Source organism: Ovis aries, chromosome 1 (assembly GCF_016772045.2).
Source record: "Ovis aries strain OAR_USU_Benz2616 breed Rambouillet chromosome 1, ARS-UI_Ramb_v3.0, whole genome shotgun sequence".
Lineage (NCBI taxonomy): Eukaryota > Metazoa > Chordata > Mammalia > Artiodactyla > Bovidae > Ovis > Ovis aries.
In genome coordinates, this window is record NC_056054.1 from 174,401,238 (window position 1) to 174,428,512 (window position 27,275).

The 27,275-nt window shown below is 37.8% G+C and overlaps 1 protein-coding gene across 50 annotated transcripts in view; it reads left to right on the top strand.

The window, feature by feature from the left end:
• Nucleotides 1-27,275, top strand: part of DZIP3 (DAZ interacting zinc finger protein 3) — a 119,465-nt gene that overhangs the window by 39,022 nt on the left and 53,168 nt on the right. For all 50 annotated transcript variants that reach the window (XM_012189864.5, XM_012189804.4, XM_060417359.1 and 47 more), the window contains 4 exons: nt 3,735-3,854; nt 5,169-5,270; nt 6,703-6,795; nt 7,475-7,527. In XM_012189864.5, the coding sequence (XP_012045254.2) occupies nt 3,735-3,854; nt 5,169-5,270; nt 6,703-6,795; nt 7,475-7,527 (368 nt within the window). The remainder of the gene's footprint in view (nt 1-3,734; nt 3,855-5,168; nt 5,271-6,702; nt 6,796-7,474; nt 7,528-27,275) is intronic.

The window sequence follows — 27,275 nt, forward strand, 5'->3', positions numbered from 1 at the left end:
GGCATCATCTTTTGATTTCCTACTGTGGAAGATGAGGGTTTAGTAATTTCCTTACACATCTCCTTCACACAGACACTTCCCATTCCCCATCCTATTAATAGGTACATGTTTTTATTAAATTGGCTTTAGAGTTTCCCCTTATTCTTGGGAAGACCCTTACCCCTCTCCTGTGTAAATCCCCTATTCTTGGATTAAGTTTTCCTCTTTCTAGATGTACTCCCTTGTTTTGGGGGAGTAGCTTTCATCCAGCAGCTTCCTAGAAAGGGAATTTACGTGAGAGTTAAATTTTTTGAGACCTTTCAAGTCTCAAAATAATTTATCCTCTGTAGACTTTACTTGTATCTTGCCTGGGTATCAAATTATAGGTTGAAAATAATTTTCCTTTAATTTTTAAAATTATATTTCTATTATTGTTTAGCTTCCAATAATAGTACTTTTGAGATATTTTATGTCATTCTGATTCTCAATCTTTTGCTTGTAACCTGTTTTTTTCTTTCTGGGAATTTTTAGGATATTCTGTATATCCCTAGTATTCTGAATTTATGTTTTTTTGGTGCTAGGACATTTAATTTTTTCTTTATTTGATTATTTCTTCTTCATTTTCTCTTTCCTTTTTGAGATGTTTGTTATTCAGCTGCTTGACATCCTGGACTGAATTTCTGACTGTTATTTCTATGCTAATTTTTATTTTTTGTCTTTTCTACTTTCTAGGAGATTTTCTTAACTTCATCTTTTTTGCATAGAGCTAGTATTCAGCCAGTATACACTAGTGCTATCATACTAGTTATTATAATGTTAAAATATTTCCATACTACTTGGAAAATAGTTTCTGCCTCAAAAATAATTTGGGTAACCAGCTGCATTCCAGATGTCCTGTACTCTCCTCCAGCCCTCTCTCCCTGTACTTCTCTAAAATTCAATAACTAAAGCTTTAGTGTGCAGTAGAGCAGAGTGTGTCCATGATCCTGCTCTCGCTCTAGGCCAGCATGTTCCTATCTGTTTTAATTGGTACCTATGGCTGTGAGCCCACCAAAAGTCCTACTTCCCAGACATTGTGATTAGTTTCTAAAGGAAACTTAGAGGGCTGGCCTGTACCCTTTATCTGACAGTGACAAATTCCAGGTGAGTACCACCAGAGGCCTGCCCTGCCCCAGTTGCTCCTATCCTCATGTGTCTCCTGAGATGAACTTACCTTATTAAAAGAAGATCATACTTATAGAGATGCTGGCACCCTTGTAGAGTGGTGACCTTCATATTGTTATTATTTTCAACATGATTCTTGTTTCTATCCTTCTGTTGAATTTTTTAATTTCCACGATTATTTCAGCTATCATCTACCAAGAGTTTCCTTGTTATGAATGTTCCTTTTAACATAAAATAATATCCTGTCCTTTTTTCTTGCACTTGAGAGGTAAATGTTAAAGGTAAATGTTAGCTAGATCATTTAAGGCTTTATAAACACTGGAGTGTTATAATTAAATTATAGTAAAGTATGGTTTATGGAATTTAGGACTTTGAATAGTTTCTGTATTTATGATAAAGGAGGAGTTAATAAAATAGTTGCAAGTTGTAATCAGTGTTTTAAAGAGAAACAAGGGACTGGGATAGAGAAAATGGAGGAAATGTAGACACAGACTTATATGCCTGCATGTATCCAGATTTATGTGTATATATGCATAAATGTGGAGAAGGCAATGGCAGCCCACTCCAGCTCTCTTGCGTGGAAAATCCCATGGACGGAGGAGCCTGGTAGGCTGCAGTCCATGGGGTTGCTAAGAGTCAGACACGACTGAGCGACTTCACTTTCACTTTTCACTTTCATGCATTGGAGAAGGAAATGGCAACCCACTCCAGTGTTCTTGCTTGGAGAATCCCAGGGACGGCAGAGCCCGATGGGCTGCCATCTGTGGGGTTGCACAGAGTCAGACACGACTGAAGTGACTTAGCAGCAGCAGCATGCATAAAAGTGTATGTGTGTCTATGTTTAGTGGTTAGAAAAGGCCTTTCCAGGAGGTGATATTTAAGTTGGAAGCCCAAGACTGCTAATGAAACTAACTCTGTAAAGAGTAGGGGAACAAAAAAAAAAAAAAAAAAGTAGGGGAACAACTTTCTAGGTAAATGGAATTGAGTAGGAAAAGGCCCTCAGGACTTGAAAGTTTGAGGAACTGGAAGTATAAAACCATGTGAATTTTATAGGGAGTGAGGCTAGAGATGAATTTGAAGAGATGGGCTAGTGATGGATATGTATACTGGGTTCAGATGCTGTAAGTTCTGCAGAACCTTGATGTCAGTCTTAATAAGGTAGTGGGAAAGTAGTGGGAAGGTAGGTAGTGGGAAGCCACTGAAGAGTTTTAAGCGAGAAACTGACATGATCTTTTGCTTCTTTATAGGGTGCTTTGGAGCATAGTAGGCAGGGATAAGGGAGACTAGTTAGGCAGTTGTTATAGTTAGTAATCTAGGTAAGACGTAGAACAGGTACTAATGGAGAGAGAAATAGAAAAATTTGCAGTCTAATTTGGGAGAAGTCTCAACAGTATTTGCTAATATATTGCATGTAAAGGGTGATGGAATAACTATGTGGTGGATGACTTCAAGCCTGCTGGTTGAAAATTAAATAGATCTTGGTAGATGTGCTTGATGTAAGTTCCATGAGGACTAAGTATATATTGACCTTCTAAGTTCACTGCAGTATCCTTAACATCTAACATTTCCTAGCATTCACAACAACCTAGCCCGTAACAGGCACTCAGTAAATGTTCGTTGAATGAGTGAGTATCAATGACTGGGGCAGAAAATAAGAAGTAAGGAACAAGGAACAGATTTGGTGGGCAACTCAGTAGATTAGTATTGAAATATTAAGCATTAGATATGTGAAACAATAGTAGCTATATACATACTGTGAGTCCTATTTCAGCATCTGCACTTACTATTGGCTATCCTCATAGGATATACTGCTTTCATGTGGATAGGTCCTTGGATGATGCTTCTTTATTTCTTGACATTTAAAAATTTCTAGTTGATTTGGTTAAAACATTTTTATTCTTCATAAAATTCTGAATGCCATTAAACAAATGTTATGAATGCTGACTTGATGCGTAAAATAGTCTATAGAGGTTTTCTTTATCATGTGTATACCCTCAGTATATATGGGTATGTCTCTCTGAGGGGCAGTATTTAGGACTTGTTTAACTTAGACTTGATAATATGTTTCACAACCTTTAGCCAGCATTTTAAAAATATGGAAATTGCATTTAAGATTGTAACTCTGAACACTGGAAACATATTTCTGGCCCTGCCTCTGCCCATTTGGCTGAGCAGCCTGTTGCACCACTACAGTAGTCCCACTGCCAACATGGTGTCTTGGGGGCCAGTTCTAGTAAGGACTCTCCTGGGTTTCCAGCAATTTGATGTTTCTCTGTATCAGAGAAGGTAATTCTTGTTAGGAACCCACTGGCTGTTATGGGTTAGAATGGAAAATAGACATATAGCTTCAAATATAGACTTTTTCCACTTTCTCTGTGTTTGTATTCAGGAAGAAATTTAGTATTTCATTTATAGGGCCCTTCTGTGTATTGTTTACTTTGAATGAGGGAAATAGGTTCTATAACTATTAAAAACAACAACAACAACATAAAACACCTTCAAAAAAGGGGCATGAAATGAACCTGTAACTTAATATAAATGTGTGGTCTTTTTATTGCTGATTCATAAGATTTTTTATTTTTAAAATTTAGGACCTTCTTAATAATTTCATCAGGACAACTGAGGGTAATATAATGAAGCAGACCATTTGCAGTTATTTAGATTGTGAGCGATCTTGTGAAGCTGACATTTTAAAGAACACCAATTATAAGGTATTAAAATTATCAATCGAGTGTTTTAAAAATGTAATTGTAAAATTAAACTTAGGTGAACATTGTTATATTATAATTCATCTAAATACTCTTTAAAAAGTACTTCATTTATTGTTTGTAGACTTTTTGATAGCAGCCATTCTGACCTGCGTGAGATGGTACCTCACTGTGGTTTTGATTTGCATTTCTCTGATAATGAGTGATGTTGAGCATCTTTTCATGACTGATTCATGTCAATGTATGGCAAAAACCACTACAATGTTGTAAAGTAATTAGCCTCCAATTAAAATAAATTAATTCTTTTAAAAAGTACTTACAGCTGAGAAGTTGTTTGACTTGAAAATCTCAAAAGCTTAGATTCATTGTGATTAGGAATTATTTATATCCTGTGAGTCAATAAAAAAATGAATTAGCACAGAACCCCTGTTTGAGTTTCCTGAGCCATACAGCAAATTCCCGTTGGCTATCTATGTTATGTATGGTAATGTAAGTTTCCATGTTACTCTTTCCATACATCTTTACCCTCTCCTCCCCTCTCCCCATGTCCATAAGTCTATTCTCTATGTCTGTTTCTCCATCGCTGCCCTGTAAATAAATTCTTCAGTACCATTTTTCTAGATTCTGTATATATGCATTAGAATATGATATTTATCTTTCTCTTTCTGAATTACTTCACTCTGCTGTATGGCTCAGGAAACCCAAACGGGGGCTCTGTATCAATCTAAAGGGGTGGGATGGGGCGGGAGATGGGAAGGAGGTTCAAAAGGGAGAGGATATATGTATACCTGTGGCTGATTCATGTTGAGGTTTGACAGAAAACGACAAAATTCTGTAAAGCAATTATCCTTCAATAATAAATTAAAAAAATGAATTGGCTTTGCTAGTGCTTTTGTAATATTGACAAGCACAGTAGCTCAGGAGCTGTTTATCACCAATATAGCAATCTAGGGTCTGGTGATTGATGACAAAGCAGTTTTAGGAAATAATGCTATGGAATTGGGGCTGAAGGAAAAGAGAAATATAAAACTTCTGATGAACAGATAGCATGTTCATCTACAAAGGTCACTCACTGAATTTCTGATATTTTGTTGTATACAGCATATGAAAAATATTAACTTATTCAAATTACTGCCTATTTTTTGTCTTTAATGATATAAAAATGATTTTTATAGTTCTTTGATTACCAGTGATCTGTTGATAAATTTTCAGTGCCAAGCTCATCTAGTTATAGAATAATAAAAAGTGACTTAAGGTGATATTTTCTTTATCTGCATGGATTATTATCTCTTATCAACAGTTTTTACTCTCCTCCAGGGATTTTTTCAGTTAATGTGCAGTAAGAGCTGCTGTGTTTACTTCCATAAAATTTGTTGGAAAAAGTTCAAGAATTTAAAATATCCAGGTGAAAATGATCAGGTATTATATTTGTACTTCCTTTAAAACTTTACTAGAGCATATCTTCTTCTACTCTTTCCTGCTTTTTTATTCTTTCCCCTTCATTTCTTTCTATTTACATCCTTCCTCTTCCTTTCTCGCTCCATTTTTCTTTCCCTGTTCTCTCTGATACTTTTCTCCTCACTATTTGGTCATCATTACCATTTATTAAACAGGTCTTTGTAGTAAATTCACATAAAGGACATAAAATCAAAGAATAGAATTGCTTAATAAAAAGAAAGGACAACTGTGTAGTTTTAAGGCTAGAGAACAGTGATACATTTCATAGCCTTCCAAAATATATTTGTGTTACTGGGAATTCCCTGGCAGTCCGGTGTTTGGGGCTTGGTGCTTTCACTACCAGGCCTCAGCTTCAGTCTCTGCTTAGGCAACTAAGATCCCACAAGATGCATGGTATGGCTGAAAAAAACAAAAAACAAAAAACAGAAAACCTTCAAAATATATTAGTATTATTTATATTTGCCTAAAATCATATAACTAAATTGAATTTTTTCCACTGAAATTAAAATAGAAATTGAATGCCTGAGTCTGTTACTTATTTACTCTTTAATGAGGTAACAGCCATAAATTGGGTCTATAATGTTTAATTCTGAAGTGTTTACATTGTGCAAACCACAGAAAAGACTTATAAAGCAATTGTATATGGAGTTGAGTGTTCTGAGTTCAAGTCCAGATTGAACCACTTACTAGGTTTTTTTTACACTAGGCTGAAACTCATTTTTCTAAGCCATAAAGTGAGGATAGTAATACCTACTTTATAAGGTTGTGAAGATTAACAGATAAACTTGTATTGCACATTGTAAAAATCATTATATAAGGCACAGTTATTCATTTTTTAAGCAGTATGTAAATACTTTTCACTTTCTTTGATTGTTAGGGCAATTGGTATTGCTCAACTTTAGAAAGACAAGTAAAAGAAAACTAAATAAATTAACCAGAGGAAATAGCAAGATCAGGATCAGAGGACTCAAATTTTTATTCTTTCTTTTCTGCTGAAATCTTCACTTATCTAATAGAAATTCAGTATTTCTTTTTGTACTTATTTAGTTTGTATATTTTGCTTGAAGTTGCTTTCACTGGGAGCAGCAAATTCATTTTAGTTTATAATGTAACTATATAAAGATTTTGAAATATTAATAGAAATGATGAGAGGGAAAAGTGTGATTATACATTTTAAGTAAGAAATCCACTGGTACAAGTAATGGACTGTCTTTGAACAGCTAACTCTCAAGTGTTTGTTCACATCTTTTGTTTTACTATCTAGCAATATTTGCTTCTAACTTTATATAAATATAATCAGTTCTGCACATCAATGGGTTTTTTCTATTTTTATTGTTCATATTATTTTATCTATTGATAAGTTATTATTGTTTTCTATTGATAAAATTTATAGAGTTTTAGTGGAAAAAAATGTTTAAAGGAAGGATGTACTGGTGACATGGTAAGGATGCTGCAATGTGAGGTACCTGGAATTGTCAAAATTTTGGTGAGTATCTTTCTCTTGTTTTTCTTACTGGAATGATGTTTTTGACTTGGAACAGATTTGGGAATTGTAATAATAGTAGCCTAGTCATATTCTCTTTGATGGTGACTAAACTCTCTAACATTTTGTTGTGTTGATTTCTCTAAAGTAGTACTTAAGTGGTACTTAAGAGTAAAAAAAATTAAAAAATAAAACACACACACACACACAGAAACTGACAAATCAGGCCATGACTATACCAGTGAGGAAAGTCTATCATGCACAGAGGATGATAATCTAATTCTGTTCCACATATGGTTAAAAATAATTTCAGTGTTTCCAAACCCTTTTTAGTCTTGGTTTTGCCATTTCATTTTAATAAAATATTTTCTTGATTTTTCAGTTTATCAGTAAGTAAACCAAAATTTTAAAAATGTATATATATATTATGTTTAGGTATGATCTTCTCTTTTAGATTTGGCATTTAAATCCTATGGTGATATAAAGTAGAACTGGGTTTTGAGATCAGCTCTGCTATTTGATTAAGATTGTTTGTAACTTGTTTCTTCTGTTTTATTTTTGTATATTCACTATAGTTTCATTCTCACTGTCTTCTTTCAAACATTAAGGCTAAGAAGTAACACTAAAAAATTTTGAAAATTGAACTACTTCAGGGCTTTTTTTTTTTTTCCATCACTTGCAGTTTGAAGTTGTGAGAAAGGATGAATATATAACCATTGAAAATTTAGGAGCAAGGTAAGTTTGAAATCAAATATTCTACTTTTTTTTTTAGCATATATGTATTTTTCAGTTGCTTCTTTCTGTGTTTTCTGTTACTTTTTGGTGCTTCATTAAATTGAAAGACAATATCAGTTGTGTGAAAAACTGTATTTAATTTAATTTGTTTACCCTTCCCCACCTTTTTGTAGACACTTAAATTCTAAAGAAGAAAGGAAAATTATGTGGATGCTTTTACCTTAAGTATGAAAAGAATCCATTCATGAAAACCAAACATATTTTTCTTAAAGTTATTTAAATTAGGTTGTTATAAAAAACTTTCTCCTAGCTTTCAAAACTCATCCAGGCCTCTAGGCTCATCTGAGAATTAGAATCATTCTGTTTCTTAGCTGTATTGTATCTGTATATACTGGTTATATATCATATATAAGCAGGAATTCATTGAGCTATAAATTGTTTCTGTTGAAATTAGGAATTTCAATATAAAACTTATCCTAATTCATTGATTCTCTTTTCTTCTATTTAAAATGTCTACCATTTTTTAATCTACCAGGCTTAGACATGAATACCTAAGGCATCAGTTTTCTCTATGAGCTAATGAAATGCAAATCTTTATCTCTGCTTCAGATCTCACTCTCAAAACTCTAGGTCTATCTACCTGAATGCTAAATATTTCCATTTTTATTTTTCAAAAAGATCTATAGTTCAGTATGCCCACAGTTAGATTCACAATATTTCTTCCCAACACTGCTGTGTAACGTTTTTTAGGTCCAATTAATTCAGCTTCTTAAATATATTGTACATGCCTCCTTACTTCTGCCCTTGTGCTTCTATTAAGCTAAATAAAGTTATTTTTCATTTGGAATTCTGAAATAGCTTCTAAACTTGTCTTTCTGGCTCCAGTTTTACCTTTCTTCAGTCTGACTGTTTAACAGTCTATAGAACTGTCTGTTCAGTCATTAAAATAGCTTTTTTAAAAGAAAATTGGAAATACTTCATTTCTCTGTTTGAAATTCTTTAACAGACTAGTTGTTCCTGGTTAAGTTCAGACTTCTTAGCTTGGTTCTTTAAGACACTTTGGACCCTGCTGTACTCACTGGTGTCGTCTCTTGTCATTCTTTTCTTACTATATATGCAGCAACTATACTCAACTTATTTTAGTTATTAAGTGTGCCATCTGCTTTACCTCTAGAATTTGCCCAGAATACTCCACTCCTTTGGATTTGGCTGGTTAAAACGTCTAGAAAGTCCTATTTACTTTGCATTAGGTGTTTCAATCACATATTCCCTTTTTTTCTCCTATTAAAACATTTGCTAAGTCCTGTTATACTTTCTTGGCTTTCTTTTCCATTTGACTATAGTCTCCACTAGGGCAAGAACTTTAACTTGCTTACTGGTATATTCCCAGTATGTAGCATAATGCCTGGCATATAGCTAGTACCTAGTAGTTACGTGACAGATGTCGAGATTCTGCGATGAGTGTGTTACTTTTGTTTTGATAGGCAATTAACTTATTTGGAACTGAACTGCAAGGCTGTTTTTCTTGGCTAGTGGTTCCAGTTTCAATTCAGATCTTTTGTCTTTAGCTGAGCTGCTATGAGTGTTCCACATGTATGGTTCAGCTGTTAGTTAGAGACGTGGCCAAAAAAATTGGGGGATCTCTTCTCTATTTCCTTTCTGGAATTCCCCCACACTCAATAGCCATGGCTCCATGGCTTCAATTTTCTAGTTCCTTTAACCGGGGAGACCTTTGTTTTCTGCTCTGTTATACTGGCACCAAAGAATTGATGCTTTTGAATTGTGGTGTTGGAGAAGACTCTTGAGAGTCCCTTGGACTGTAAGGAGATCCAGCCAGTCCATCCTAAAGGAAATCAGTCCTGAATATTCATTTGAAAAGACCCTGATGCTGGAAAAGATTGAAGGCGGGAGGAGAAGGGGATGACAGAGGATGAGATGGTTGGATGGCATCACCAACTCAATGGACATGAGTTTGAGTAAACTCTGGGAGTTGGTGATGGACAGGGAGGCCTCGCGTGCTGCAGTCCATGGGGTTGCAGAGTCAGACATGACTGAGTAACTGAACTGAGCTGAACGTTATTCTTAGCCTCAGACTAAAAGCTCTAAAAGTGGTAAACTTAATTTCATGTAGTTCTCTTCTCTTCTCTCTGAGCGTATATATATACCCTCTACATTCGGTTTGTTTGGTTGGTTTGTTTCTTCCACTCTTTGGTGCCTTCAAGGAGTTGCTTTTTGTAATTTGTGTAAGTTTTATAGTTATTTTCTGTGGGAAAACCCTGGAATAATTGAACCTTATTATCAAAAGTGGAAGAGCTACCTTATAAGGTTTTATGAATGAATGACAGAAATATTTAGTTGTTTTTTAACTTTAAAATGCTTTATTGTTATTACAACATGCTCAAAGAAAAGCCCACAAAATATAAATAAAGAGTTTAAAAAAGAATTATGAAGCATACAGCCTTGTGGCTTTACCCAAAGAACCAAATAGTTTTGTCAGCACTCAGAAGCACTCAGTTCTCCTCTTGCTAGGTAACTGTTGACCTGACTTTCACAGTAATTATCTCTTCACTTCCTTTATTAATATAAATGCATTTCTAAACACTGAATTCTTTTTATAGGTTAGGCTTTTTTAAGCTATGGTTCATATACAGTAAAATTCACTTTTTTTTGTTTTTATTTTTACTTTATTTTACTTTACATTACTGTATTGGTTTCGATATACATTGACTTGAATCCACCACGGGTGTACATGTGATCCCAACATGAACCCCCCTCCCACCTCCCTCCCCACAACATCCCTCTGGGTCATCCCCATGCACCAGCCCCAAGCATGCTGTATCCTGCATCAGACATAGACTGGTGATTCGATTCTTACATGATAGTATACATGTTTCAATGCCATTCTCCCAAATCATCCCACCCTCTCCCTCTCCCTCTGAGTCCCAAAGTCTGCTATACACATCTGTGTCTTTTTTGCTGTCTTGCATACAGGGTCATCATTGCCATCTTTCTAAAATCCATATATATGTGTTAGTATACTGTATTGATGTTTTTCTTTCTGGCTTACTTCACTCTGTATAATCGGCTCCAGTTTCATCCATCTCAACAGAACTGATTCAAATGTATTCTTTTTAACGGCTGAGTAATACTCCATTGTGTATAGGTACCACAGCTTTCTTATCCATTCATCTGCTGATGGACATCTAGGTTGTTTCCATGTCCTGGCTATTATAAACAGTGCTGCGATGAACATTGGGGTACATGTGTCTCTTTCAATTCTGGTTTCCTCGGTGTGTATGCCCAGCAGTGGGATTGCTGGGTCATATGGAAGTTCTATTTGCAATTTTTTAAGGAATCTCCACACTGTTTTCCATAGTGGTTGCACTAGTTTGCATTCCCACCAACAGTGTAGGAGGGTTCCCTTTCTCCACACCCTCTCCAGCATTTATTGCTTGCAGATTTTTGGATCGCAGCCATTCTGACTGGTGTGAAGTGGTACCTCATTGTGGTTTTGATTTGCATTTCTCTAATAATGAGTGATGTTGAGCATCTTTTCATGTGTTTGTTAGCCATCCGTATGTCTTCTTTGGAGAAATGTCTATTTAGTTCTTTGGCCCATTTTTTGATTGGGTCGTTTATTTTTCTGGAATTGAGCTGCATAAGTTGCTTGTATATTTTTGAGATTAGTTGTTTGTCAGTTGTTTCATTTGCTATTATTTTCTCCCATTCAGAAGGCTGTCTTTTCACCTTGCTTATATTTTCCTTTGTTGTGCAGAAGCTTTTAATTTTAATTAGATCCCATTTGTTTATTTTTGCTTTTATTTCCAGAATTCTGGGAGGTGGATCATAGAGGATCCTGCTGTGATTTATGTCGGAGAGTGTTTTGCCTATGTTCTCCTCTAGGAGTTTTATAGTTTCTGGTCTTACATTTAGATCTACTTCAGCCATGTTAAAAGAAATGTAATGGTATCTTATTGTGGTTTTAATTTGCATTTACCTAAATTTTCAAAACTAGTTTTCTATTTTAGATCCTTTGCTCTTACATGATAAATCTCAGAAACACCTTATAAATTTCTGTAGACTTCTTGCTGAGGTTTTGATTGCATTGAATTTGTAGGTCAGTTTGGGGATGATTTATATCTTAGCAATATTGAGAATGCCCATCCATGAAGATGGTGTATAATTAATTTCATTTAATTGATTCTTCTTTGATGTAACTCAGAAATATTTTGTAGTCTTCTATGTACAGGCTTATAAATTTTTTGTTAGACTATCCATGTATATTTGACTTTTTATGCTATTGTAAATGATAATTATAAAACTTCAATTTCTAGTTATTTGTATTATATAGAATTTGTTTGTGTCTATTGAACTTGTATTCTGTGACTTGCTACTTACTAATTCTAATATTATTTGTAGATTCTTTGAGGTTTTCTATAAATGATTATACCATCTGTGCATAGCGACAATTTTATTTATTTTTTGCAATTTGTTTGCTCTTTGTTTATTTTTCTTTGCATGTTGCGTGAGCTAAGTTCTCTAGTACAGTGTTGAATAAACTTGTGAGACCAGACAGACATCTTTGCCTTTTCCAGATCTTAGGAAGAAGGCTTCAGTGTTTCACCATTTAGTATGCTGTTAGCTGTAGAATTTTTACAGATGCTCCTGTTTAGGTTGAAGACATTCATTTCTCGTGCTACTTCTCTGAAAATTTTTATAATGAATGAATAATGAACTAATGCTTTTTAGCATGTATTGAGATAATCATATGGTTTTTGTCTTCTTTATTGTTAATATGTTGAATTACATCAGTTTATTTTCAAATGTTGAATCATACGTACTTTCCAGGAGCACATAGTTAATTGGTCATGATCTTTATTTTATGTTGCTGCTTGTCTTTTAATTTCTAGCTTTATTGAGCTATAACTGGTATGTAATATTGTGTAGGTTTAAGTTATACAGTGTGATGCTTTTATATATGTATAATATGTGAATACTACATATGTGAATACAACATACCAGTTATAGCTCACTAAAGCTAGAAATTAAAAGACAAGCAGCAACATGAAATAAAATGTGGGGCTTCCCTGGTGGTGCAGAGGTTAAAAGCGTCTGCCTGCAATGTTGGAGACCTGGGTTCGATCCCTGGGTCAGAAAGATCCCCTGGAGAAGGAAATGGCAACCCACTCCAGTATTCTTGCCTGGAGAATCCAATGGACGGAGGAGCTTGGTGGGCTACAGTCCACAGGTTGCAAAGAGTCGGACACAACTGAGCTACTTCACTTCACTATATATAGTAAGGTTAGTTAATATATCCATCACCTCATGTAGAGTTTTGGTATAATGGGAATTTTTAAGATCTTTTATGTTTTTGGCTGCACCTTGTAGCATGTAGAATATTAGTTCCTCAACTCAGGATCAAACCTGTACCTCCTGCATTGGAAACATGAAGTCTTAATCACTGGACTGCCTGGAAAGTCCCTAAGATCTACTGTCTTAACAACTTCCAAGTATACATTGTAGCATTGTTAATCATAGTCACATGATGTATTTTGGACCCCTGTTTTGTACCTTTTGACCCATTTACCTATTCTGTTGTAGAAACCAGTACTTGAGAAACTAAGCACCACACTCAGAGAGTTGGAGGACTCAGGTTTATTATGCTGGGGGCCCCAGAGGAGTTAACACTCCAAACTCTGAGCCTCAAACAAAGGGGTTACAGAGTTTTTTATACGCAGACAGGCATGATTAAACGGGTTTGCGGGTTTGCAGGGGCTAGGGCGATTGCAAAGAGCAGAACAAGGGTGAGTGAGATAAGCTCCAGTTCCTAGTATTGTGAGTCCCTACATTCTGAGACCTACATGATCTAGACTTTGCAAGACAGATGCAGAAGGAGCAGGAAGTTATGTAAAATTTTAATTTTTCCTCTTCATTACGCCCTCTTGATGCTTCTATCACTCATTGTAGCAAGCATCATCTCATGTTTTGGTAGGACATTCAGAGCTCCCCATCGTTTAGGGGCTATATTGAGCTATTACCATTTGTAACTTTATAGATTTAATTCAAAAGGTTATGAACTGACAATTACATTGAGAATACAAGGACCACACAAGAGCACTGCAAAGAACATGAAGAGAGGACCTGTTAAAAGGAGAAGCCATGGTGCCCAGCTCCAGATATTGTTCTAATTACCCCAGAAATTAGCTAGTTTCTCTGTTTTTATGATTTATTCCGTTAGTGGTTGGGCCTTGTCCTTGACTATTTCTGATTGGTTTACAGCATTCTTCAATTAAGAAGAGACAGTCCTCTCTTTTCAGCTGTCAGTAGGTCTCATTTCAGTTCAGTTCAGTCCCTCAGTCGTGTCCGACTCTTTGCAACCCCATGAATCGCAGCATGCCAGGCCTCCCTTGTCCATCACCAACTCCCGGAGTTCACCCAAATTCACATCCATCGAGTTGGTGATGCCATCCAGCCATCTCATCCTCTGTCATCCCCTTCTCCTCCTGCCTCCAATCCCTCCCAGCATCAGAGTCTTTTCCAGTGAGTCAGCTCTTCACATGAGGTGGCCCAAGTATTGGAGTTTCAGCTTTGGCATCAGTCCTTCCAAAGAAATCCCTGGGCTGATCTCCTTCAGAATGGACTGGTTGGATCTCCTTGTAGTCCAAGGGACTCTCAAGAGTCTTCTGCAACACCACAGTTCAAAAGCATCAATTCTTCGGTGCTCAGACTTCTTCACAGTCCAACTCTCACATCTATACATGACCACTGGAAAAACCATAGCCTTGACGAGACTGACCTTTGTTGGCAAAGTAATGTCTCTGCTTTTCAATCTGCTGTCTAGGTTGGTCATAACTTTCCTTCCAAGGAGTAAGCATCTTTTAATTTCATGCCTGGAATCACCATCTGCAGTGATTTTGGAGCTCAGAAAAACAAAGTCTGACACTGTTTCCACTGTTTTCCTATCTATTTCCCATGAAGTGATGGGACCAGATGCCATGATCTTAGTTTTCTGAACGTTGAGCTTTAAGCCAACTTTTTCACTTTCCTCTTTCACTTTCATCAAGAGGCTTTTTAGTTCCTCTTCACTTTCTGCCATAAGGGTGGTGTCATAGGTCTAGCCCTTTCCTATTCTGTAAAACCACCTCAGCCAGGAAGGCTAGTTGGTCCTGTAATGAAAAGCACAGCAATAATACCAATTAGGGATAGAGGCCAGAGTTAATAATGAAAATCCATTGATATTTCGAAGGCAGGATCCTCAAACTTCTGCCATGTGTTGACCACCCAGCTGCCAGAGTGTGGCTGGAGCAAGGCTGAAGAGTCGTCAAGCTTCTGCTGTGCATTGACTAGTCAGCTTCTGGAGTGACTAGAGCAGGGCTTAGCATCCTTCATGGGTGAGGGCCGTTGCCTTTGGAACCAGACCTTGAGGAGGTTTTTTTGGGTCCCAAACTGCTTTCCAGGTGTCCTCATCAAGGAAGCCGCAGATTTCTTAACTCTGGTGTGGTGACTCTAAGGGATGACATCTGTAACTTTAACAGCAGTAAAGGTTGCCAGGATGACCATGTGAGGGCCTGTTCAAACTGGCTGAAGTGGTTCTTTCTTTTAATCTTTAACCCATATCTCATCTCCTGACTGATAGGGATAAACCCAGTTGCCCAAAGGAATGGGTGTCCTTTTTAAGGTTTCTTGGGCAATATGGCTGAAGACTTTTCCAGGGCCTGGAGGTGTCAGGACATCCTTAGGTCAGCTAGTTGTTCGTGGTCTCCCTTGAGCTTTTCTATTACTGGCGGTGGTCTCCTATATAAGATCTCAAAGGGAGAATAGCCCGAGGACCTCAGGGTGCATTTATGGAGGAAGAGGAGAGCCCACAGAATGATAAGGCAGCTTGTTCTAGCATTGTCTGGATGTTGGCTGTGCGGATGGAGATTCTTGTTGTATTACTACTTGGAGAAACAAACTTAACAAGAAAGTTAAAGTTATATAGCCCAAAGATTAATATACGTAGGAAAGCTGTTGTGGGGCTAGCCAGGAGAACCAGGTCCAGACATTGGTTTGTGACATTAGTGCTTCTCTAGGCATGAGAAGGCAGTGGCACCCCACTCCAGTACTCTTGCCTGGAAAATCCTATGGATAGAGGAGCCTGGAAGGCTGTAGTCCATGGGGTCACTGAGGGTCGGACACAACTGAGCGACTTCACCTTCACTTTTCACTTTCATGCATTGGAGAAGGAAATGGCAACCCACTCCAGTGTTCTTGCCTGGAGAATCCCCAGGACGGGGGAGCCTTTTGGGCTGCTGTCTATGAGGTCTCACAGAGTTGGACACGACTGAAGTGACTCAGCAGCAGCAGCAGGCATGAGAAGATGTAAGAATTTGGACTCATAAAAATCTTTACCTAAAAACATCTGACTTATCTGAAGACCTGTTTTCTGGTTTTTCCCAGAGCATAGAATGCCTTATTTTTTGTCTCCATCCTAAACTCCTTTCAAGGGTGTGTTGAAGGTCAGCATTTTATAGTGGTCGTGATTTAATCTTTGTAGAGGCAGCTGGCAAGGGCCACCTTCCAGTCAGCAGGGCCCCTTCATAGCCACATATTTGGCCATATTTTTTGGGCATTTCATGGCCATTCTGTCCCACTGTGCTGGGAAGGCTCATTCCCACATCTAACAAAGATTCCATTGACAGGCCACTCAATGTGTTGTCACTAGACAAGGCCTTGTAAGTAGCAAAAGTCTCTGGACCATACCTGTCTTACTAGCCTCTTGGTCCAGGAAAATATTTCCTCTTGTTGCTTCTACCCATATCTAGAGTTACATTATTACAATTATTGATCTCATATGAAACTGCATATCAGCATTTTATCACAGGCTTAGTCACACATTTGGTAATGTAAGAGATAATCTTCTAAAGCAAGCTACATAGAAAATAATATAGTTAGCAGTTATTAGTAAGGTCACAAGCAAGAATTTAAGTCAAGAATTTTCACTGGGTATAGCCTGTTGTACCCCAAGTCATTTGACTCAGTTAAATGATTATAGCCAAGTTTCCATCTCCTGGTTGTATATTATGGAACATCTGACCTTTATGCAAAGACTGGTTACTGAGATAAGCTTTAGAAACAATCTTAAAGTGTCCTTTTTAATAACTTAATTAAAACTTTTGGCAGTATAACATAACAAGGAACCATCTCAGAAGTGAGTCTTAGAAGCACAGACCTTAATTAACAAAACTAGACTTAATATTCAGTGAAACATTTTTCTTCTCTTTTTTTTTTTTTGGAGAACTCACTGTGAGGGCATTAACACTGTAGCCAGGTAAGGCTTTAACCCATCAAACAAAAATGAAGTCTGTCAGGGAGCTGGGAAAAGCCAAGCAGTCATCTTGGATTTCCCCTAGCCCTGGCTCTTTGATTTTCAGTTGTTGTTTATCTATTTTTGATTTCCTGATTTAGGAGCAGACTATTGCCATGTTTTAAAGACATCAGGATAACCCTAACCCTAACCCTAACCCTAACTTTATCAAAGTAACAAAAAGATTTTAAAAACAAATGTAACTCACTTAAATTTTTAGGCAAAGAAATTCATAATCTGTTATTGAAAGCTGCATTTCAAGAACTTTGTTCTCTAAAGAGAGAGAAGACCAAATTCCAGTCTGGTACCAGCTTACTGTTAATAACAAAATTTGTTTATTTGTTTAATCTTAGAAACTCTTTTCTATAAATCTTGAAGAACTAGCAGTATTTTTTTAAAGGCATGAGGATAAAACCATAGAAAGCATGTTTAAAATCCGATTCTATAGCAATTGACAAACCTGGTCATAACATTTTAATATGATAACTAGAATTATAATTGACCATATTTTATCAGGACATATCAGATCTATATGAATTTTACACAATTTTAGGATACCTATGTTAGTAATATCAACCTCAGCTGGTAAAGAATCTGGCTGCAATGCGGGAGATCTGGGTTTGATCCCTGGATCGGGAAGATCCCCTGGAGAAGGGAAAGGCTATCCAGTCCAGTATTCTGGCCTGGAGAATTCCATGGGCTGTATAGTCCATGGGATCGCAAAGAGTCAGATACAACTGAGCAGCTTTCATGTCACTTCAACAGTACTTCCCATGTAATTTAACATGTCCACTGAACCCAGGTAGCTTAATAGCTCTTTGGGATGTCTCAGGGGCCCTCTGAAGCATCCCAAAGTTAGCTAGAAGTCAAATTATTTAGGAAGTCTTATCAATAAATATCAAAAGTGTTTAGGATCATATAAGTCACTGTGAAATAATATTCACTAGCCAAAGTTAACAAAAGATTTTAAAGGTAAATTTAGAACAGATCAATTAAGAGGTAAAGAAACAAATCTATTATTGAAAGTAGTTCAACATCTGAAGAAAGTATGTCCTGTTAACAGAGAGAAGGGCCAAGTTCAAGTTTTGTACCAGCTGACTTTAAACTCATTTAGGTGCACAAAACATTTTAGGGTCCATTTTCCACAAACCTTTTAATCACTTTCTGTAATAGCCGCCTGTAAGTCAGACCTACTTTGTTTTCCCTTTATAAAATAAAGTTTTATTTTTTATATCTTCTTTATTAAAAACATGCATCTTACTTCCTTATTAGATTAGCAAACAAACATTAATACTAGATATTTAATATTGAATATTTCCCAGTTTATGTGAATCTGAAATATATTTAGGTTAATTTTTCTTGTACTTAGAATTGTTTGATTTATAAGCACTTACTTTTCTTTAGGTCAATTAAATTAGAATGCATTTACAACTTCAACAATATTATCAGAAAAAAAAGAAAGGTCATACACTGAGACATACATAAATCCAGACAGACAGACAGAGATCTTATAGTTTTTTGTTTGAGATTTAAAATATCTCTTTGACTCCTTGTTTTTTCTTTGTGTGAAGTTCTAATTTGCCCAAGACTGAGATCTCAGGCAACGTGGGCTGTGTATTTCAAGGACATGGAAAGGGTTAACTTCAAGCTTTTTCCTTGGAAGGCCTTTTAACAAGCTAGTTATTTTTAACTGTATATGCAAAAGGAATTGGCTTTGCAGTTTCCAAAAAAAGTTTCTCTCACTACATTCAGTCAGCAATCATGCACTCACAATCATTCAGAGGCTATCACAGTGCCTCCTTTCTCCTGAGTCCCCAGGTTTCCTTAACTGTTGCTCCCTTCCTGGGAGCCCCAAGAAGGTTATCAGTTACAAATCCTCCCTTCCTCCCAAGTCCCCAGTTCTCCCTATCCAGTGCTCCCTTCCTGGGAGCCTAAGGAGGTGATTAGTCTCTTCTACCCGGCCTGGGGACTGACCCCAGAGCCTTACCTTATCCTGTGGCCTTTCCTGGTGAGTTGGTCTGTCCCTTCAATGAGTCCAGTCAGGGCTCGGCTGTCCAGAGATTCGGAACACCTGTCTGAAAGAGAACCTGGAATACAGTCAGGTAGCATACCTCCTCATTCATCTCCGGGTTCCTTGGCTCCAGCCCAGCCGAGCCACCAGTCCAGTGGCCCAAGGGGCCACTGTGGTTGGGATCTGACTGGGGCCTCCAGAAATGTTGCAGTAACAAGTACTCAAGAAACCAAGTACCACACTCGGAGAGTTGGAGAACTCAAGTTTATTATACTAGGGGGCCCAGAGAAGTTAACACTCCAAGTTCTGAGCCCTGAACAAAGAGGTTGCAGAGTTTTTTATACCCAGACAGGCATGATTAAGTGGGTTTGCGGGTTTGCAGGGGCTAGGACGATTGCAAAGAGCAGGACAAAGGTCAGTCAGATAAGCTCCAGTTCCTAGTATTGTGAGTCCCTACTTTCTGAAACCTACATGATCTAGACTTTGCAAGGAGCAACCTGGATTACAGAAGCAGAAGGAGCAGGAGGTTATGTAAAATTTTAACTTTTCCTCTTCACTCCCACCCCTGGCAATCACCAGGGGTGGTTTTTGAGTTCAGGATTTTTCAGCTCCCACATGTAAGTGAAATTGTACAGTATTTGTCTTTCACTGTTGGACTTATTTCACTTAGCATAATGCCCTCCAAGTTTACCCATTTATCACAAATGGCAGTATTCCCTTCTTTTTATGGCTGAGTAATATTCCATAGTATATATATATGCCAAATTTTCTTTATCCACTCATCCATTAACAGACACTTAGGTTGTTTTACATGTTTTGGCTGCTGTAAATAATGCTTCAGTGAACTTGGGGACGTAGATGTCTCTGAGACAGAAATTGTATTTCCTTTGGACACATAAAATGAAGAAGTGTTCATTACTCACTCGTGAATGACTCTTTGCACCCCCATGGACTGTAGCCTGCCAGGCTCCTCTGTCCGTGGGATTCTCTAGGCAAGAATACTGGAGTGGGTTGCCATTTCTTTCTCCAGGGGGTCTTTCCAACCCAGGGATTGAACCTTGGTCTTCTGCATTGCGGGCAGACTCTACAGTCTGTAGGTTGCCTTTTCATTTTGTTGACTATTTCATTCAGTGTGCAGAAGCTTTTTAGTGTGATGTAGTCCCACTTAGTTATTTTTGCTTTTTTATATGTGCTTTTGATGTCATATTAGAAAATCATTGCCAAGACTGATGTCAAGGCAATGTTGCTTTCCTCTCTGCTTTCAAAGGTCTCTGTCTTTTACTTTTGTCAAATAAGCTATAATGCATCTCAGTGCAGTCTTTTTAAGGTTCAACTCATTTGTGGTTCTTTGAGCCCTGTGTATCTGGATGTCCATTTTGCACCTTAAGTTTAGGAAAGGGACATTATTTTTTTCAAATACTCTTCTGTCCCTTTTTCTTTCTCATCTCCTTCTGGGATTACTATATGGGTATATTGTTTCTCTTATCATTGTCCTATAAATCCCTTGAGCTTTATTTATTTGTTACATTCTTTGTTTTTGCCTTTTTCAGGAGATACTGCAAGAAGGAATGTAGTCTGCCAAGATACAAGCACTGCTTGCTGTAATTTCTACCCCTCTTCTCTGATTATCAGATACCCAATGGTTGAGCTCAATAGATTTGCTTCAGTGATCCCTATGAGGCAAGACCCAAATGTAAGCCTCCTAGTAAGCCTCCCACAATGCTAGATTGCCAGATGCCTATCTTGAGTTTTCTTTTTCTCACTGGAGAAACTGTAGGTCCGAACCCTCTTGGTTCGGTGCTGTGCCAGCCTGGGAGATGGGTATGTGGTCAAAGAAAGACTGCTTTTCTAATCCTTTTAAGATGGCTCTGCTTTGTCTCTGTTGTCCAGGGAGATGCATCAGCCTCACAGTTGGGTTCTTGGATTTTCATTAAGTTGTCTTGTCTGTGGAGAGTTACTCGTTAGTCTTTTTGTGAGGGAAACTGAAGTCTGGAATGTTCATGTTGCTGTCTTGATGATGTCATTTCATTGGTGTTGTTAAAAATATTATTCATGATGAGTTTTAGTATGATAAGGCAGGCTTTATTCAGAACTTTCATGAGAGGCATAGAGACTACTGCTAAGGGTTTTGTAGTAGGGAGTGAGACTGGACAAGTAGGAATTTATAGTCAGGGAGAAGAGTGGGAGTCAGTGGATGAAAAATTACTAAGAATCATCAAGGATAATTCTTTGTTAAACTTACCTAATTGGACTCTTGCTGAAGTCAGGCCAGGATAATCAATATTCAGTTCAGTTCAGTTGCTCAGTCGTGTCCAACTCTGCGACCCCACGAATTGCAGCACGCCAGGCGTCCCTGAACATTACCAACTCCCAGAGTTCACTCAAACTCATGTCCATCGAGTTGGTGATGCTATCCAGCCATCTCATCCTCCGTTGTCCCCTTCTCCTCCTGCCCTTTGCAACTAAGGGAAATTGATCCAAAGTTTGTTTGTTTGTTTTTGTAACGTCTTTGTCTAGATTTGGTATCAGTGTAATGCTAGCCTCCTAAAATGAATTTGAAAATTTTCCTACTTTTATTTTGTCAGAATGCTGCCTTGATACTATTATATAAATGCTTTGAACTGTGTAAAAGGCCAAAAAGATATGACAGCAAAAAATGAGTCCCCCAGGTCTGAAGGTGTCCTGTATGCTACTGGGGAAGAATGGAAGAGAATCACCAATAGCCCCAGAATGAATTAAGTGGCTGGGCCAAAGTGGATATGACGCTCAGTTGTTGATGTGTCTGCTGTCGAAAGTAAAATCCAGTGCTGCAAAGAAAAGTATTGTACAGGAACCTGGAATGTTAGGTCCATGAATCAAGGAAAATTGGATGTGGTCAAGCAGGAGATGGTAAGAATAAACAACATCTTAGGAATCAGCGAACTGAAATGGATGGGAATGGGCAAATTTAATTCAGATGACCATTATACCTACTACTGTGGGCAAGAATCCCATAGAAGAAATGGAGTAGACCTCATAATAAAAAAAAGAGTCTGAAATACAGTACTTGGGTGCAGCCTCAAAAATGACAGAATGATCTTGGTTCGTTTCCAAGGCAAAACATTCAACATCACAGTAATCCAAGTCTATCCCTCTTCCACCAGTGCCAAAGAAGCTGAAGTTGATCAGCTCTATGAAGACCTAGAAGACCTCCTGGGACTAGCACCTAAAAAAGATGTTCTGTTCATCATCGGGGATTGGAATGTGACAGTAGGAAGTCAAGATATACCTGGAGTAACAGGCAAGTTTGGCCTTGGAGAAGAAAATGAATCAGGGCAAAGGCTAACTGAATTCTGCCAAGAGAATGCACTAGTCATAGCAAATACTCTTTGTTTTAACAACAGAAGAGACAACTTTACACATGGACATCACCAAATGGTTAATACCAAAGTAAAATTGATTACATTCTTTGTAGCCGAAGATGGAGAAGCTGTATACAGTCTGCAAAAACAAGACCTGGAGCTGACTGTGGCTCAGATCAGCAGCTCCTCATTGTAAAATTCAGGCTTAAACTAAAGAAAACCAGGAAAAATACAACTCCAGCCAGGTATGACTTAAATCCTGTATGAATTCACAGTAGAGGTAACGAATAGATAAGGGACTATTTCAAGGGACTAGATCTAGATAACAGTGTGCCTGAAGAACTGTGGCCAGAGGCCCATAATATTGCACAGGAGGTGGTGAACAAAACCATCCCAAAGAAAAAAAACAAGGCAAAGTGGTTATTTGAGGAGGCTTTACAAATAGTGGAAGAATGAAGACAAGCAAAAAGCAAGGGAAAGAGGGAAAGGTACATCCAATTAAATGCAGAGTTTTAAAGAATAGCTAGAAGAGAAAAGAAGGCCTTCTTCAATGAACGATGTTTAATAATAGAAGAAAACAACAAAAGGGGAAAGACTAGAGATATCTTCAGGAAAATTGGAAATATCAAGGTAGCATTCCACCCAAAGATGGGCTGCTGCTAAGTCACTTCAGTCGTGTCCGACTCTGTGCGACCACATGGACTGCAGCCTACCAGGCTCCTCCATCCATGGGATTTTCCAGGCAAGAGTACTGGAGTGGGGTGCCATTGCCTTCTCTGTAAGATGGGCACAATAAAGGATAAAAATGGTAGAGACCTAGCAGATACTGAAGAGATCAAGAAGAAATGGAAAGAATACATGGAAGAACTGTATAAAAAAAGATCTTAATGAACTGGATTACTACAATGATGTGGTTAGTCACCCAGAGTCAGACATTCTAGAGTGTGAACTCAAGTGGGCCTTAAGAAGCACTGTTTATAAAGCTAGTGGATATGGTGAAATTCCACCAGAACTATTCAAATCCCTAAAGGACAATATTGTCAAGGTGTTGCATTCATTATGTTAGCAAATCTGGAAGACCCAGCAGTGGCCAACAGGACTGGGAAAGGTCAATCCTTATCCCAATTCCTAAGAAGGATAGTACCAAAGACTGCGCTAACCATTGGACAATTCCACTCATCTCCCATGATAGTAAGATCATGCTTAAAATCTTGCATGGTCGGCTTCAGCATTATGCAAACCAAGAACTTCCAGATGTCCAAGCTGGGTTTAGAAAAAGAAGAGGAACTAGAGATCAAATTGCCAACATTCACTGGATTATAGAGAAAGCAAGGGAATTTCAGAAAAACATCTATCTCTGTTTCCTCAACTACAGTAAAGCCTTTGACTGTGTGGATCATGATGAACTGTGGAAAGCTCTTAGAGAGATGGGAATACCAGACCATCCTACCTGTCTCCTGAGAAACCTGTATGTGGGTCAAGAAGCAACAGTTAGAACCCTGTATGGAACAACTGATTGGTTCAAGGTCGAGAAGGAGTACAACTGGGCTGTCTGCTGTCACCCTGTTTGTTTAACCTATGTGCTGAGCACATCATGAGAAATGCCAGGCTAGATGAATTAAAGGCCAGAATCAAGATAGGTGGGAGAAACACCAACAATCTCAGATATGTGGATGACACCACTCTAATGGCAGGAAGCAAAGAGGAACTAAAGAGCCTCTAGATGACGATGAAGGAGGAGAGTGAAAAAGCCAGCTTAAAACTAAATATTAAGAAAACTAACATCATGGCATCCAACCCCATTACTGCATGGCAAATAGAAGGGGAAAAAGGTGGAAGTAGTGACAGATTTCCTTTTCTTGGGATCCAAAATCACTGTGGACAGTGACTGCAGCCATGAAATCAGAAGATAGTTGCTTCTTGGCAGGAAAGTAATGACAAACCTAGACAGTGTGTTGAAAAGCAGAGACATTACTCTGCTGACAACGGTCCGTATAGTCAAGGGTGTGGTCTTCCCAGTGGTCACATATGGTTCTGAGAACAAGACTGTAAAGAAGGCAGAACACTGATTGATGCCTTTTAACTGTGGTGCTTTAGAAGACTTCCAAAAGTCCCTTGGATGGCAAGGAAATCACACCAGTCAATCTTAAGGGAGATTAACCCTGAATATTCACTGGAAGGACTGATGCTGATGCTGAAGCTCCAGTATTTTGGTCGTCTGAGGTGAACAGACGACTCGTTGGAAAAGTCCCTGATGCTGGGAAAGATTGAAGGCAGAAGAAGAAAGTGGCAGAAGATGAGGTGGCTGGACGGCATCACCGATGCAATGAGTATGAACTTGGGCAAACTCTGGGAGATGGTGAGGGACAGGGAGGCCTGGCCTGCTGCAGTCCATGGGGTCGCAAAGAGTCAGGCACAACTGGGCGACTGGACAACAACAATTTTATAAATGTTTTGAATGCTTACTCGAGAAGCCATCTGGACTGGAATTTTCTTTTACATATTAATTAAATTTTTTTAAGAGATCAGTTTAGTTCAGTCACTCAGTCGTGTCTGACTCTTTGAGATGCCATGGACTGCAGCATGCCAGGCCTCCCTGTCCATTACCAACTCCCGGAGTTTACTCAAAATCATGTCCATTGAGTCAGTAACCATCTCATCCTCTGTTGTCTCCTTCTCCTCCCGCCTTCAATCTTTACCAGCATCAGGGTCTTTACAAATGAGTCAGTTCTTTGCATCAGGTGGCTAAAGTATTGGAGTTTCAGCTTCAGCATCAGTCCTTCCAATGAATATTCAGGACTGATTTCCCTTAGGATGGACTGGTTGGATCTCCTTGCAGTCCAAAGGACTCTCAAGAGTCTTTTCCAACACCACAGTTCAAAAGCATCAATTCTTCAGCACTCAGCTTTCTTTATACTCCAACTCTCACATCCATACATGACTACTGGAAAAACCATAGCTTTGACTAGATGGATCTTGGTTGGCAAAGTAATGTCTCTGCTTTTTAGTATGCTGTCTAGGTGGGTCATAACTTTTCTTCCAAGGAGCAAGTGTCTTTTAATTTCATGGCTAGAGTCACCGTCTGCAGTAATTTTAGAGCCCAAGAAGTGGAAATCTGTCACTTTCCACCTATTTGCCATGAAGTGATGGGACCAGATGCCATGATCTTAGTTTTCTGAATGTTGAGTTTTAAGCCAACTTTTTCATTCTCCTCTTTCACTTTCATCAAGAGGCTCTTTAGTTCTTCACTTTCTGCCATAAAGGTGGTATCATCTGCATATCTGAGGTTATTGATATTTCTCTTGGCAATGTTGATTCCAGCTTGTGCTTCCTCCAGCCCAGTGTTTCTCATGATGTACTCTGCATATAAGTTAAATAAGCAGGATGACAATATACAGCCTTGAAGTACTCCTTTCCTATTTGGAACCAGTCTGTTGTTCCATGTCCAGTTCTAACTGTGGCTTCAGGACCTGCATATAGGTTTTTCAAGAGGCAGGTCAGGTGGTCTGGTATTCCCATCTGTTTTAGAATTTTCCACAGTTTACTGTGATCCACATAGTCAAAGGCTTTGGTATAGTCAATGAAGCAGAAGTAGATGTTTTTCTGGAACTCAATGATCCAGCAATGTTGGTAATTTGATCTCTGGTTCCTCTGCGTTTTCTAAATCCAGCTGGAACATCTGGAAGTTCACAGTTCACGTACTGTTGAAGCCTGGCTTGAAGAATTTTGAGCATTACTTTACATGCATGTGAGATGAATGCAATTGTGTGGTAGTTTAAGCATTCTTTGTCACTGCTTTTCTTTGGGATTGGAATGAAAACTGATGTTTTCCAGTCCTGTGGCCACTGCTGAGTTATCTAAATCTGCTGGCATATTGCATGCAACAGTTTCACAGCATCATCTTTCAGGATTTGAAGTAGCTCAACTGAAATTCCATCATCTCCTCTAGCTTTGTTAGTAGTGACGCTTCTTAAGTCTTACTTGATTTTACATTCCAGGATGTCTGGTTCTAGGTGAGTGATCACACCATTGTGGTTATCTGGGTCATGAAAATCTTTTTTGCATAGTTGTTCTATGTAAGAGATACATAGCTATTAAGATTATTTTTTCTTGAATGAGCTGTGATAGTTTGTCTTTTTCAAGGAATTTGTCAGTTTCATTCAAGTTACGTATCTTTGCATAAAGTTATTTATAATATTCCCATATGATCCCTTTTTAATGTCTGTAGATTCTACAATGATGTCACCCTTTTCATTTCTGATGTTGGAAATTTGTGTCTTTTTTTGTTTGATCATTATGACTAGAAGTTTATCAATTTTGTTGATCCTTTCGAAGAATCAGTTCATTTCATTGATTTTCTCTAATATTTTTCTGTTTTCAGTTCATTGTTTTCTGTTTTTACCTTTGTTAGACATCCTTGCTTCTGCTTGCTTTGGGTTCAGCTTTCTCACATTTTTCTAATTTTTTAATATGAAAGCTTTCATGATTCATTTGTGGCATTTTTTTTTTCTTTATAAACCAGCTTTCCTTTAGCATCACCACTTGTGCTGTGTCCCATCCATTTTAATCTGTAAGTTGTTTTTAGGTTTTTCAACTCAGATTATCTTCCAATTGTGTATGTGTATAACTATGGAAGTGTGTTGTGTAATTGCCAAATATTTGGGGATATTTCAACTATGTTTCTAGATATGAATCCCAATCTCATTCTCTGTGGTCACAGAATGTATTTGCAAGCATTATAGCCTTAAAAATTGTGGAGATTTCTTTTATGATACTTAACTATTGTATATTTTGATAAGTGTCGCATGTTCATTTGAACTATATCTGCCTTTGTTTAGTACCATGTTCTATTAATATACCAAGTTGATTTATTAGTTTTGTTTCAGTGTTTCTGTATCACTACTGATTATCTGTTTACTTTTTCTATCAATTTCTAAGAGGGAAATGTTGAAGTTTGATGTCTATATATTGTCTTTTTCTATTGCCTATTTGTATATTTTTAAACTCTTTTCATTAACTACTACACACATATATAGGGTTACTTTCTCTT